We start from the raw sequence: 14277 nt of genomic DNA, 5'->3' as shown, positions 1-14277 counted from the left end.
TGTGGAGAAGGTTGCTTAGCCTTTCTGAAAGACCTTGAGTTTTTCGCATGAATTCTCAGAGACAGCTAATTACAAGGTGAAGTTACAGGCACGGGGAGGGAAAGAGGTCTGTTTTTGCTCTTTGGAATGTATCCATATAAAATCTCATGGTATTTAAAACTGAGACACATAATAGCCTTTTCAGCTCAGCGCCTGGCCTCCCTCTGTGAGCTGAAACAGGTGCTCTATGTGCTTTTAGCATCATCATTAATTAACAACAATCTCTCCCTCTTTGGTAGCAACTCCAGCTCTGAGATTCTCTCTAGCACAATACTTCCTATTTGCATAGTCCTGGCTTCCAGGCTATGCCAGTCCTGAGGAATGGAGTTGGTTAATTTGCGTAAAGGTTAAGGATCCCTGCCCCCTTTCCAAATTGGTTGGACAAGCATTGTGAAAAGCAGGGGTGGAGACACTTGATGCTCCGATGTGGCTGGACTACAACGTGGCTCCTAATTTTCATTCTTTTCCCTTGCTTTTTATCCTCTAATGGCTTGTGAAAATATATGCACATATCAGTATCAAACTGAAGGTGGGGCTAAAACAGAACGCAGGGCACCCTAATTGGTTTGAACCCAGTATACTGCTCAGCTCAGCACCTTCATGGCCTGAAGATACAGTCCAGTCTTCAGTTTTGGAATTAATCTCGGGATTATTTTCCCATAGCTTGTCCTTTTCCTCAGCTTTGCTGGAGTTGTGGATTATAGATATTAGCAGAACTATTTAAGAACCAAACCCAACATCCAGAAAGGGTGGGGTTACATGAATAGCAAACCCTGTCAGCTTTCTTAATTATTATTAGATTTGATTTTTTATCCTGCCATATATATAAAAAAACTCAAGACGCCAAACATACCTAATACTCCTGCCTCCTATTTTCCCAACAACAACCCTGTGAGGTGGGTTGGGCTGCCAGAGAGTGAGTGACCCAAAATCACCCAGCAGGCTTTCATACCCAAGGGAGGTCTAGAACTCATGGTCTCCTGGTTTCTAGGCCAACACCTTAACCACTGCACCAAACTGTCTCTCTTAATGCCTTAGGTAAAGGTAAAGGATTCCCTTGACATTAAGTCCAGTCGTGTCCAACTCTAGGGGGCGGTGCTATCTCCGTTTCAAAGCTGAAGAGCTGGCGTTTGTCCGAAGACACTTCCGTGGACAATGATATCCTGGGCAATGTCCACATCCAGAATTGGTAGAATTATTAGAATATTAAATCCTTCCAGTTTTCTTAGGTCCTGTTTGCATTACACAGCCAACTCCTGCCTCCCCTAGTCAAGACACCTCCATACACTGGCAAGACATAATCCAGGATAACTGGGGTTTTGGGCCAATAGCTACAGTATCTTTTTAGTACTGACAGCTGCTGGTATTCTGGGGAGTACAGGGCTTCACTTCCCACTTTTAAAATGTGTTTTCCTTCCAAAAGGGGAAAATCTGTTTAAAAAGGCTACTCCAATTAGTGTTGGAGCCACTATGGAGGATAGGATCGGGGCTATCCCCCCACCCATATCCATTTTTGTCACTTTTTCACCTTCATGTGACACAGCACAGGAGGAATTATTTCATTGGAGAGAGACTGGCCCAATTAGTTGGGTTTTGGAGTTCACAAAATGTATTTATGCCTCCTTATGTTCAAGTTCAGCAAGTCGGGCAAATAAAGTCTTAATATCTCTCATTTCCAGACCTTTGCTGGAGCAATAGCTCTGCTAGCCAGCACAAACTCTAGCCAATCAACCCCTGTTGGTACTGTCCAAGGTCCTGAAGTTCCTTAACTTGTCAGCCTCCCAATGCTTGACACAGGTAGTCCTTGTCTAGCGATTGCCTCGTTTAGCAACTGTTCGGAGTTACAACAGTGATGAAAAAGCAATTTTATGACCAATCCTTAACATTTACGACCTTCGCAGGTCTGTAAAGCAAAGGAAAGCTGAAGTCAGATCATAAGCACCATCATGGTTTCACTTAGCAACCACTTTGCTTAACAACTGAGTTGGCGGTCCCAATTGTGGTCACTAAACGAGGACTACCTGTAATGCATCACTCCTATAAATATTTGAAGCACAAAGTTGCTCCATCTGAGATTTCTTCTAGAACAGAATAAATATTAAACATCACTGAGATATTGAAATTGCCAATGGGATACACGAAGTCAAGAGGAAGATGCAGTTTTCTTGACTTACCTACTGCTTTCAGAGATGCATACTTATTAAGCTCCTTCCCTGGAGGCTGCTGTTCATATGGATTTGTTATCTGTCCCAGGCTTGAGAAGGAGTGTGGATGAGCCAGTTGTGGGAGGAGAGGTGATGTTGGTACCACATTATTCATCTGGGTTGCATCTGCACAAAAGAAATAGGAGGGGAATCACCTTACTGAAAACAAATAGGATGCTGGAATTCAGCCAGAGTCCAAGCAGGAAAAACCATGATTAACACTGCAGGCTAGCTTATTAACTTGGCCCTGCCAAATTGTCATTTGTACTTCCATGCTTGACTGTTTAATCGGTGAGATATAAACACAAAACCATCCAATCGTTTAATTTACTCCAACCTGTTCGTTGCTATTATTATGATAAGCCAGAATGTGTCCCTGGGTCTCAAGTTCAAAGTGATGGGAACTTGACCCTGCCTTTTACTTCCACCCTCTAGCCGCTTTGCCATTCTCCCTCTCTTTGGATCCCTCCACGTTCAACCGTCTTCCTAAGAGCCTGGGAGAAAAACAGCCAAAATGAAATGACTGCTGGGGGCGTTCCCGAGTTTGGCTGTGTTTTTCTCTGTCTCAGTGGAGCCTCAAGTGCTTATGCCACCAAAGGGGGGATTGTCAACAAGACAAGGAGAGAGCAGTGTGTGTGCAGAGCTAGGCGAGACAGAGAAAGGGTGCAGGAAACAGAATCTATTACTAAATAAGCAGTTGCAAAGAGAGAAGAAAATGAAAGGAGACAAGAAACGGAAGAAAACAATCTGGGGAGTCAAGAGAGGGTGGAGAAGGAAAGTTAAATATTTTTTCCCCTTTTCCATCCTGGAAGCCAGCTCTGCAATTTAAAGAGGTGGAGGAAGAGAAGAGATAACAGTCCAACTTTTTTGGGTCTGCATCAGACTGGTACTCCAAAGTAGAACATGCCTGCAGGGGAGAAAAAAATTGAGTGGATAGGTAAGCATTCTTAAAGATAAAATTAAAAATTGTAGGAATCGTTTTAAAAATGGCTGAAGTCTCATTCAAATGTCAAACCCTGCCGAATCTTGAAATTAATTTGGGGTGGTTATAAATGCTACAGCATATTAGATGCCACATTGCCAACCCCTGATACAAGAGGATGGTGGTGTCCATAGGACTTTGCTGCATTCATCAGGATGAAGCAACACATGTACAAAAAGGTCAGGCCTTGCATTGTGATGCTGCCGCAATGTTTTCAAAATTCTTCCCCCGCCCTTGCCCATCCCCAGACACTGCTGAAAGGTGGTGCATTATAATGTCTGGATATGCTGCAGTTCTGCCCATTTATTGACAGTAGTCTCAGGGTCCTGCCTCCCCATCAATCAGAGCATCTCATTTTGCCTTGCCATCTTGCTAATGACAGTTGTTGCAACTAGTCTGGGAAATCAATGGAAGCATCCCAGAAGATGACAATAGCAAGCCATTTTCATATTCTTGCCAAGACATTACCTAGACGTGTCTATGAAATCGTTTAGGGTTGAGCTTGGAGACTTGACATTCAGGCCACAAACTAGGCTGAAGATTTTTTTTAAGGCCTCCTCCCCAAATTCTGAAAATCCAAAAGGCTTTAGCTCCATCTAGGTGTGTGACATGATCCTGCCCACTTGGCAGCATCGTCCCACCCACGATGATCCTCAGCCTCTGTCCCTCAAGGCTGTATACAATCTACATCATAGACCAGGGTTTCTCAACCAGGGTTCTGTGGCACCCTCAGGTTCCACAAGAGGTCACGAGGGGTTCCCTGGGAGATCACAATCTATTTAAAACATTATTTCAAATTCTGGCAACTTCACATTAAAGAGGTAAGTTTCATTCTTTTTTTTTTAGTTTAAGAAACTGTTAATGCATATATACAGGCCTACCCATGAAACAAATGTAATAATTTTGGAACTTCTGGCCGATCTTTGAGCCTGAATGTGCAGGGGCTCCTTCCCCGAGGAACCTTCAAGGGTTCCTCCAGGGTCAAAAGGTTGAGAAAGGCTGTTCTAGGATGATTCAGATACATGTTAAGCTTTGTAGGGAAGGAGATTCTTCTGAGAAGATGCCAACTGCTAGAGAACCATAGTCGGGAAAGATGGCCGCTTTCTTGCCCATGCTTGGGAGGTTCATGGATGCATTTGGTTGAGCACTGTAGGACCAAGAAGACTGAACAAGATGGGATCTTATCTGGCCCTTCTTGTGCTCTTTTGCTTATTCTGGGCAAGATGCACAAGCGTTTTAAGCATCAGCATCTGAAGGTTTTCCTGCAGAAGGCCCAGCCTTTAAGAACAGCAAATATTTACAAGCACTGTCAACAGAAGAGAAGGTCTACAGTCTTGTCTTGCTGTGTCTATTCTCTATTAGGAAGCAAATCCCCTTGTTCACCAACAGCCTGTGCTTTGGGATTGCATTAGTATTCAGAATGTGAAAAAGGCACTCACCCACCCAGCCTCTAATTATTTGTCATGTTCCGATGCTGCTCAGGTCATTGTATACCAGGGGAAAAAAAGCAGCTGTACAAAATATTTGAGATCATCCTTTTCTTCCTTTCTACACCCAGAGGTTTAAAATAAGCTATAGCACACCAAAGAGGGAGAAGGCAAGAAAGACAATGCGTATATAGGTAGAAGGAAAGCATGCTGTAGTAAATAATAATAGATTTAATAAATCCACTTTTGCATTTACTGTGTAGCCCAGCCTAACATAAAGGACTGGAGGAACAGAGATGAAAAACTGTGGGCAATTAGTCTACGGTCTTCTGAAAGCCACTCTTCAATGGCCTTCTTCTGGATACACTTAATCAGGCAGACATGATTAATGTAGGGTTGGGATGTCCAAAAGGGATCTAAGGGGGTTAGATTCAGTCCTTTGGACTGAATCTTCTGTAGAGGTAAACCAGCTCCACACAGCCAGCTCGCTGTGTTATATGAAAGTATTCCTGTGTTATATGAAAAAAGAACCTGAGAATGAACACACACACACACACACAAAGAGAACACTGGCTGATTAAATCCTCCAAAACTGTGTGCTACTGCATGCAAAGGAGATGGTTGATCACCATCCATCAAGCCTTCCATGGCATGGGACCAGGTTATCTGTGGGGTTGTCTTTCCGCAATAGTTTCTGCCCATCCCACCAGGTCTAGCCAGACTGGCATGCTCTGTGTCCCACTTATTAAGCAGTGCCATCTGGCAGGAACTGGGGTTTTCTACCTGGCCAACATTATTGCCACACTAGCACTGGCTGCTCAGAGGCGCATACATTAACATCCTTCTTTAATAGGACTTTATTGTGCTGAACTAATTAGCAAAAGGAAAGTATATGTGCATACAGCCATGTTAATGAATAATATAACTTCAACAACCACAGTAATGATAGGAAAGGGAGAAGAAAAGGGGAAGGAAAAAATAAAAACCATTGTTATGAACGGAACAAAAATTTAACTAAACTGCTTGGCAATCTTCTTGGTGCCTTTGTCAAAAGGAAAACAAAAACTAATCCAAATGTTGACAGTCAACACATATCAACAATCCATTGCTGCAAATTAGATGTTGGTTCTCCTTCCCACGTGGTACGATCATTCCTTAACCAACTCATGCCTGCAAAATCCACAGTTCTTGAGACTGATAGATTCCAGACACTGGGGATAAAGCCAAGAAATATGTGCTAACAGCCATGGAGGGGCACAGATTTCACTCTTGTTGCACATAAGGACCACCCAGCAGACTCACTCATGCCTACCTTTACATCTCTCTCTCTCTGTAACAGTAGCAGAAAAGGCTCTATACGGTTTAAAGAGTTGCATGGTGGCAGGAAATAGATTATTTTGTGGACGTCTGAACTGAGAGGTATCCATCCATCAATTTCTTGATCATTCCAATTTTTGACAGACTGTTTTTGAATAATCCCCTTCAATTATGCTAGCATAACTTCTTTGGATAGCCCGAACTTCCAAATGATGAGTTAACTGTTCTTTGAGGATGTTTCATCCTTAAATAAGGAGGAAATAGTCCTTTTCCTCATCAGCCATCATTCCATCATTCCAACACATTTCTGTTTGGGGGGTACATTCAGGAAAGTGAAAGTAAGGAACTAGCTTTCTTTTGTAGAAAAACGTTACTGAGACAAAAATGGAGGGAATGGTAGTATCCATGAGTCTATGTCCCAGAATGCTTGCAAAATTAATAATACAGGTTTGATAAATGGATAATAATTTTCCCAACTGCTACGTGTCTTATATTTGGAAAGAGACAAGTTTGAGACGAGGATGCGATGTAGAAGGAAATCTTAGTTCCACTCCTTCCACACTGCCACAGGTTGCAACCTGCTTTTAAGGGGTTGAAAGGTCAAAGAAATCAATTTCTGTTTGACTGATTGTAATTCCTGAAGACAGGAATCTGAACAATAAAGAGAGGAGGAGGAGGACATCTCTAATTTAAATCTAGTGTCATTTTACGGATAAGTAAAACGAGGTGTATCTGCCATGTATATAACAGTAAGTCCATCTGTCCTGGTTCTGCACTAGGAAACCCCAACTTACCCAAATATTAGGATTTTAAAATGTTTAAACACTCCAAACACAAAATTAGCCAGGTTTGTCTTTCATGCCTTGACTGTTTCTACAGCCTTCACTACCATTTTATTCAAACTGAGATTGACCATGTCCCTTTATACTTTTTGATCATGCACATCATGACTAAGTATTGAAATTCCATCTTCTTGCACATGGGCAGGTATTGATTGCTAAAAGCAAGGGCTGTGCAAAAATAGCCAAAGATCCATAAAGTCATGTTCTGCAGGGAGAACATCATGCTATACACTTTCCTATAATCAGTCTGGATTAGAAGCAGTTAATCCAGTGGATAGGTCACCTAGAATTCTGATTAGTAATATTTATTAGCAGGAAGAATATAACACCAAAATTCCAGCAAGTACCTAAGATGCTTATATTTAAATAAAGTATTGAAGAAAATCTGTAATCCATTGTCTTCACTATTATGATGAAGGGGGCTGGAAGCTTGTCTTTTTTGTGACAGTGGTTTTTGTAACTGCTGGTTTTTCTATCTATCTATTGCATTTGATCAGTGTGAGAAGTGACACTCACAAAGAACACACTCCCATTGAGGAATTTGCAACCTCTGCAACCTCTTGAAAAATATATACATTTCTGACCTGGTTAATTGCCATTTTTAAAAAACTCACAAATAATATTTGATGAACAAACTGGAATTTGTGAGTCTCTAATTTGAAGATGTCTCTTTAAATACATTTGCTTTCCATTCTACCTACCTAGTTTTTTCTTAAAACACATATTTTTTAATTGTATTTTAATAGAGCTGAAATCTGCTGGGATATTCAGAATGGACATTATGGATCATTTTGTTCCAGTCAAGATATTAGGCTAGGTCAGCACATGCTGGAATGCACAAATATCAAATATGAACTTATGCCTGATTTTAATATTCCTCACTGCTTCTTTCTCAACTCCCTTGCAGCGACCATTTAGTGGAAAAAATGCTCAGCTGGCAAGGTGAGGAAGCTGCTCCTAGTTTTTAAAAAGTCATTTCTGAAGCATTAAACTTCATTAGTCCTTGTGTTTTTGTTTCTGTGTTATAGCACAGACTTTTCAACTGCAGGCCTTCAATAATGATATTCAAGAATATTTGCTGGTAGAATAACAAATGATCCAACAAGAGATTAGGAGATGCATTATTAAGTTTCAGAGAAGTAATTATATCACAAACAGGGGGTGGGGGGAAGGGGATGGACTTACCAAACAATTTAAACTATTCTAAATATCAGAAGATTAAGTTGTTGTGATTTTAAGTCAGAGACCAAGAATTCATTTCTTTTTATTTCTTTATTTACAAGGCTCATAGAATGCTCCAATGAACTGGCTCGGAGAGGCGTACAACTTCCCAACTCTGTAATTTAAGTTAAAACAAATGCCTAACAGCTAAAAATTAAAAATTGAAAACCTCCAGTATAAACATGTTATGTGCCCTGGGAATCAAACATTCCTCTCCCTTCAAAACACCCTTAAAATCTTGCTCATCCAGAAGTGAAGTCATAACAGCTCTGCCCCAGGCGTGGTGAAATTATTCACTGATTTTCTGACGATCAGGAGGGAAGGGCCACTGACATATCTTTATGCAAGTTGACATAATGGAGGTAATAATGGTAGCATCCTGGGTTCTTTCAGCTTTGCTTCAGGTCCTTCAGCTTTGTTTTTATAAAGCCTTGAATGACTTGTGTTCCATTTAATGTAATTGTCTTGTGGTGGGTCACCAACGTTCCAAATTCAACTTCTAAAGCTATGGTTTCTGAAATGGCAGGAGGGGTGCTGCAGGACGCATTAGCACACATGCATTTACGTGCATGAACATTAAAGCCGAGCTGCATTCTATCACCGCCCATCTCCCCCTAAAAGGGGGACTCTGGGCGGTTTACAGTAAAATTCACCTTAAAACCTGACATCATAAATTCACCAATATTAAAATAATAAAAATATAAATATAAAATCCAAGTGGGAGATTTCCTATTGCCCTTCCCATCCCAGGCGAGGCGGCAAAACTAGGTCTTCAAGCCCCTCCGGAAGGTCGGGAGCGAAGGGGCCTGCCTCACCTCGGGGGGTAGAATGTTCCAAAGGGCAGGGGCCACTGCAGAGAAGGCCTGCCTCCTGTACCCCGCCAGATGAAATTTTCTTACAGACGGGGTCCACAACATGCCCCTTCTGCATGATCGGGTGGGACGGGTTGATGTTATAGGGATGAGACGGTCCCTCAGGTAGCCTGGCCCCATGCCATGTAGGGCTTTAAAGGTGATAACCAACACCTTGAATTGGACCCGGAAGCCAACTGGAACCCAATGCAGCTCACACAGTAGAGGTGTTACATGTGCTGATCTTGGAGCACTCATCACTGTTCGCGCAGCCGCATTTTGGACCAACTGAAGCTTCCGGATGCTCTTCAGGGGTATTAACTTCCACTAATGGTGCTTTAGGACGATTTTCCAAAATTAAGTGGTAATTTTTGCCAGAGTAGGTTCCCCTAAAAATAATGGTGTCTCCATGCAAATCAAGTTAGGAAAAAAATGGCTTGCAAACAGTACTCTCATGGGAACAGGGTATACCTCCCCCACAAAAACGGGATTAAGTAGAAATGTCCAATCATATTCCTAAAAATAGTGTGAAACAGAATTGGTTGAAATTCTGTTGATGGTTTAGTGTAGTGGTTACAGTATTGCTTCTAGGGAAACAGAAAATCTTCCCTGGGTGAGTTAGGATGATCTCTCCCTTTCAGGCCAACCCACTTCACAGCATTTGGGGGGTGGGGGAGAAATTAGGCAGGTCTCCACGTGCACCACTGTTGGATACTAAATACACTAAATAAATAAAACAACCAGAACGAGAAATGTGGCAAACTTGGAACTGATAGAATTGCCCATTCTTAACTTAAAAGAAGTGATCTAAAAGATCTATACGTGGGTGCAATGAAACCCTGATTTAACAGACCATTCCAGAAAGGGCGTGTACAGAATGTCCATAAAATCCAAAAACACATCCTTTGCTTCATTTTACATCATTATTACACCAGTGATGTAAATGCAACCTAATTTCACGTAAATTGTTCTGACTACTTCAGATGCAGTGGACTTGCCCGCTCTTTCAGGGAGATGTCCGGATGGGAACTTCACCCACTGCATCCAAAGTGTGCTAAATGGGGGTCCATCAAATGCAGGTTTCCCTGTGTTGTGATTGACGATAAGATCATGAAAACCTGGGATAACCAGACTGATGTAACTTGATCTAATACAGTAGACTCTCAGTTAACTGGGACTCAAGCAAATGGCACTCTCAAGCAACCAGCAAAAAAAATCTGTATCTCTCTGCTGCCATCTAGTGGGTATTGGGGTTTGAGTAACTCTCAAGCAACCAGAAACTACATGGGTCTGGCATCTACCAATCCCCATGGGTGCCGGTTAACTGTGAGTCTACTGTACGTGACAACTTTCTGTAGTCATGTCTATGTTTGTTATTAAACGGTGGCCTTCTTGGGGCACTACAGTGTTGAGACCAAAACAGCTGATTTACTCTTCACTGTTCATCTCCTCTCCTCTCCCACCAGGCCTTTAACATTCCTGTTCTTTGCAATCAAAACAGCAAACATTCCAAATTATTTATGAAAATGACCCCTTAGTCAGGAAAACATAAAAGCTTTATGATCGTAAAGCAAAACTTCCCTAATTAATACCACAGGGACTTCCCACACCCCCTTCCTTCCACCAAAAGTAATGGCTTCTTCATGCTAAACTGTTTTTAATATTATGGTAAAATATGTTAACTACTGCAACAGCCTGACTTGATAGATGAAAAGATGGGAAGAGTAATCTGTCACCTGCCGCTCTCATGCCACCTAGAATGATGCTGTTTTCTGTATTTACATAATGTGAGGACATTTAGCTTGGTTACTAATTGCACTGACAGCTGAAAGCTATTCATCTTCACCTAGCTTATTAGCATCAGGTTGGCTGTAGGAGAAGAAATTGCAGCTAGAACTGGGAAGTATAGTGTTATCTTGGGAAGGGACTTTTGAGAACATCCAGTCAAGCCCCTTCCATGCTATAGAAGCAGTACTGCAGTGGTACAAAACTTTGATCTGACCCAGTGTTCCTCAACCTTAGCAACTTTAAGGCTGGCTGGGGAATTCTGGGAGTTGAAGTCCACACGCCTTAAAGTTGTTAAGGTTGAGGGACACTGATCTAATTTAAAGACTTGATTAAAATGGATGAGTTAAGATTGCCTGGGTGAATCAAAAGGGAATGCTTTGCAGACAATCAAATCAACCTGATTCAAGGATTTGCCACAAAGGGGCAAAGCAAAGTGACTTCATTTTCCAAAAGTTTGGGCCAAGGGGATGGGGTGCGTGCAATTGCCCATGTCTCCCCAGATTCTGTGGCCCACCAGAAGAAAACCTTCATCCCATTCCCTTCGCAGTATGTGAGTCTCAATTTGGGGAAAGCTTGTACCCCTTCTTTAACAATTTCTTTAACATACAGGCAGTCCTTGCTTAACAACCATTTGTTTAGTGACAGTTCAGACTTACAACAGTGCTGAAAAAACCGACTTGTGACCAGTCCTCGCACTTACAACCATCACAGCATCCCCACGGTCATATGATCACAATTTGGGCTCTTGGCAACCAGTTCACATTTACAACTGTAGCAGTATCCTGTGGGTATACGATTATCATTTTTGACTTCCCCAGCCAGCTTCTGGCAAACAAAATCAGTGGGGAACTGTGTGATTTGGTTTGCTTAATGACTGTGGTGATTTGCTTCACCACCACCACAAAAAAGGTCATAAAATCAGGTTGGATTTGCTTAATGACTGCTTCGCTTAGCAACCATCCCAAATGTTGTCATTAAACAAGGACTACCTGTAGCTGCACAATTTCATGCCACATGCCACGCCTTCCCAAAGTGGCAAGTAGGACCAATCTGGGGGCGAGGGGGGTGAAGTTTCAAGGAGCAAAATGTATGATTGATGCCTATTCAAGTGCCATTTGGACTCTGAAAAATTTCCCCCATTTCCAAAATGCCCCTCTCCAAACCCCCTGGGAGAAAATGTGGGCATCCCCATTCTTGGGGAGCTCTGGGGGGAAGCAGAAAAGAGGTGTTGTTAGCCATTTTTTGTGCCTCTGCTTTAAGACTTCGTTTCATGGAGACAACACTGTATTTCTTTCTCAAATGAACAGCAAACGTTCTATTTCTTTATTTTTTAAAATTCAAGCCTGGGTATGAAATTGGTTATGGCTAGGCATGAGGTATTAAATATTAAATCCAACCCTTGGAAGGCAAGGGTCCCTCCAAGCAGAATTTGATGAGAACTTTGGATTTTCCTTTTTCCTTTGAAGGAACTGAAGCTGTGCAATGACAGGGGGGTTGAGAAGTGATATTAAAGTTTCAGAGAGGAATGGGAAAAAAAGAACCTGGAGGCAGATAAGTCCTGGATGCACCTTAGCATGGTGGGTACACTTGTCTCTCCAAATGGGGCGCCTCCCGATGCATGTTTGAAGAGATGAAAATGAAGACTGACAACTCGGAACGCAGATATGTCCACAGGGCTGTTTTGCGGGCGTGCTCTTCTTCTACCTCAGTGCCTGATGAGAATTCATTCATTCCCAGAAGTCACCTCCCCAAATCCCTCACACTCTATACTCTCAGGGGTGGGGTGGGGGTTGAAAGTAACAAACAGAAATAAAACACTCACCATTCTTATTTATGATGTAGATAAAAGAGAAAGTTCAGATGGAAAAAGCTCATTTTCAGCCATTTTAGCTAAGTGCTGTGGTCGAATGAAGAAGATGAAGCTCCAGAGATAGGAAGAGGAGGAGGAGGAGGAGGAAGCCAAGAGCCTCTCAGCTATGGACACTAGTTTCATGAGTTGGGGCTACTTAAAGGCCTTAGGAGAACATCTATGTTCTTCTGAGAAACTGATGTGGGTATTCGAAATCAAGAGACAGATCTCACTCACATCTTTAAATTTGAGAGTTGATGTAAGGATAGAGCAGGCTACAATTCAGGGCCACTTTGATGCAGCTCTCAAAGCTAGATTGGGAAACTGGAATGACATCCCAGAAGGTGCCAGTGACAAATAATGACCAAATTGTTGCCAAGAATAGAACATGGAAATATTCCTGAAAGCACCGGGAATTGGCCTCAACTCAAAGAAATGTTGAGTCCCACCATGAGGTGGATATACTTAGCAAAACTTGGAATGATCCCCCAAGACTAAGCAGGATTTAACCTGGTTAATCCCTGGATGGGAGATCACAAGAAGATCTCAGGGCTGTAAGGCCTGGGAGGGGAAGTCCAAACAACATTTCCCCTCAGGAAAAAGCAAACTAGTTCTTCACTGTTGCCAAAGAAAACAACATATACATCACCTTGAAGCCACCAAGGGTCCAGCTGTGAAGTGCTTCCTTTTAGAATTTCCTCTGCTCACAACTGGTGAAAGAGGTTGCACCATTTTCCGTCACCAAACCCACCAAAAATTGTAGCATAATCCCTACACTGGAATTCATAGCTGAAAAAAATAAAAAATCCACCCCTCCCATCTCTTTCCAGAAACTGGGAGGAAATGGAAAGCTGTAGTCTTGCCCATCCCTTCACTGCTATTTCCAAAGGCATTCTGGGAAATTGAAAATGATGGAGGGATCCCAGGGGGACAAAAAGACAAAGGTAGGTTGGGAAGGTTGGGAGGCCACTCTGGTTCTGGGTGGCTTTACTGATAAAATAGGTATTTTGTGACTAGCCACCATGAATAAAAGAAGAAGATTGGCAATGCTTCCAGTGAAAACCCCAGGTGGTCAGGTGAGACACTGGAGTCCTTGGCGCTCTCTGAGCCTTGTTGTTTTCTTGCAGATGTTTCATTGCCAGGCTAGGCAACATCTTCAGTGCAAAAAGGGGAGTGGGCCTTGCTCTCAGTTTATATACCGTGGTTTGTCCAGCTTGTGCTGGTGGGGGTGTTGTTCTCTCCTTGGGAGTTCCTTGATTGGGCTGTTGTTTGCTGCTTGGTTGATTGACTGAGTTAACAGCTCCCTGATCAGGGTGTATTGTGCTGTTTGATTGTTCATCTGGTGTTAATCAAACAATCAAACAGCACAATGAAAGGGTATTAGGGTATATTGTGCTGTTTGAACAATCAAACAGCACAATACACCCTAATCAAGGAACCATTAACTCAGGCAATCAACCAAGCAGCAAACAACAGCCCAATCAAGGAACTCCCAAGGAGAGAACAACACCCCCACCAACACAAGCAGGGCAAGCCACGGTATATAAACAGAGGGCAAGACCCACTCCCTCTTTGCACTGAAGATGTTGCCTAGTCTGGCAATGAAACGTCTGCAAGGAAACAACAAGGCTCAGAGAGCACCCAGGACTCCACAGTTCAACCCTGAGCTACAAAGATTCACTTTGACTGGTATCAGGTGAGACAATAGTAAAGACCATTGATGGAAACTAATCTGACTGGACATACTTCATCTACCT

The 14277-nt window shown here is 42.5% G+C and overlaps 1 protein-coding gene across 2 annotated transcripts in view; it reads right to left on the bottom strand.

Moving 5' to 3' along the window:
* The window catches only part of SHISA9 (shisa family member 9), a 165918-nt gene that overhangs the window by 18180 nt on the left and 133461 nt on the right, over nt 1-14277 (bottom strand). For both annotated transcript variants that reach the window (XM_063314852.1, XM_063314850.1), the window contains one exon: nt 2214-2369. In XM_063314852.1, the coding sequence (XP_063170922.1) occupies nt 2214-2369 (156 nt within the window). The remainder of the gene's footprint in view (nt 1-2213; nt 2370-14277) is intronic.

The sequence above is a fragment of the Candoia aspera genome, chromosome 14 (genome assembly GCF_035149785.1).
Source record: "Candoia aspera isolate rCanAsp1 chromosome 14, rCanAsp1.hap2, whole genome shotgun sequence".
NCBI lineage: Eukaryota > Metazoa > Chordata > Lepidosauria > Squamata > Boidae > Candoia > Candoia aspera.
The sequence above is the reverse complement of the archived record's forward strand: the minus strand, read 5'-3'. Positions and strand labels throughout refer to the sequence as shown.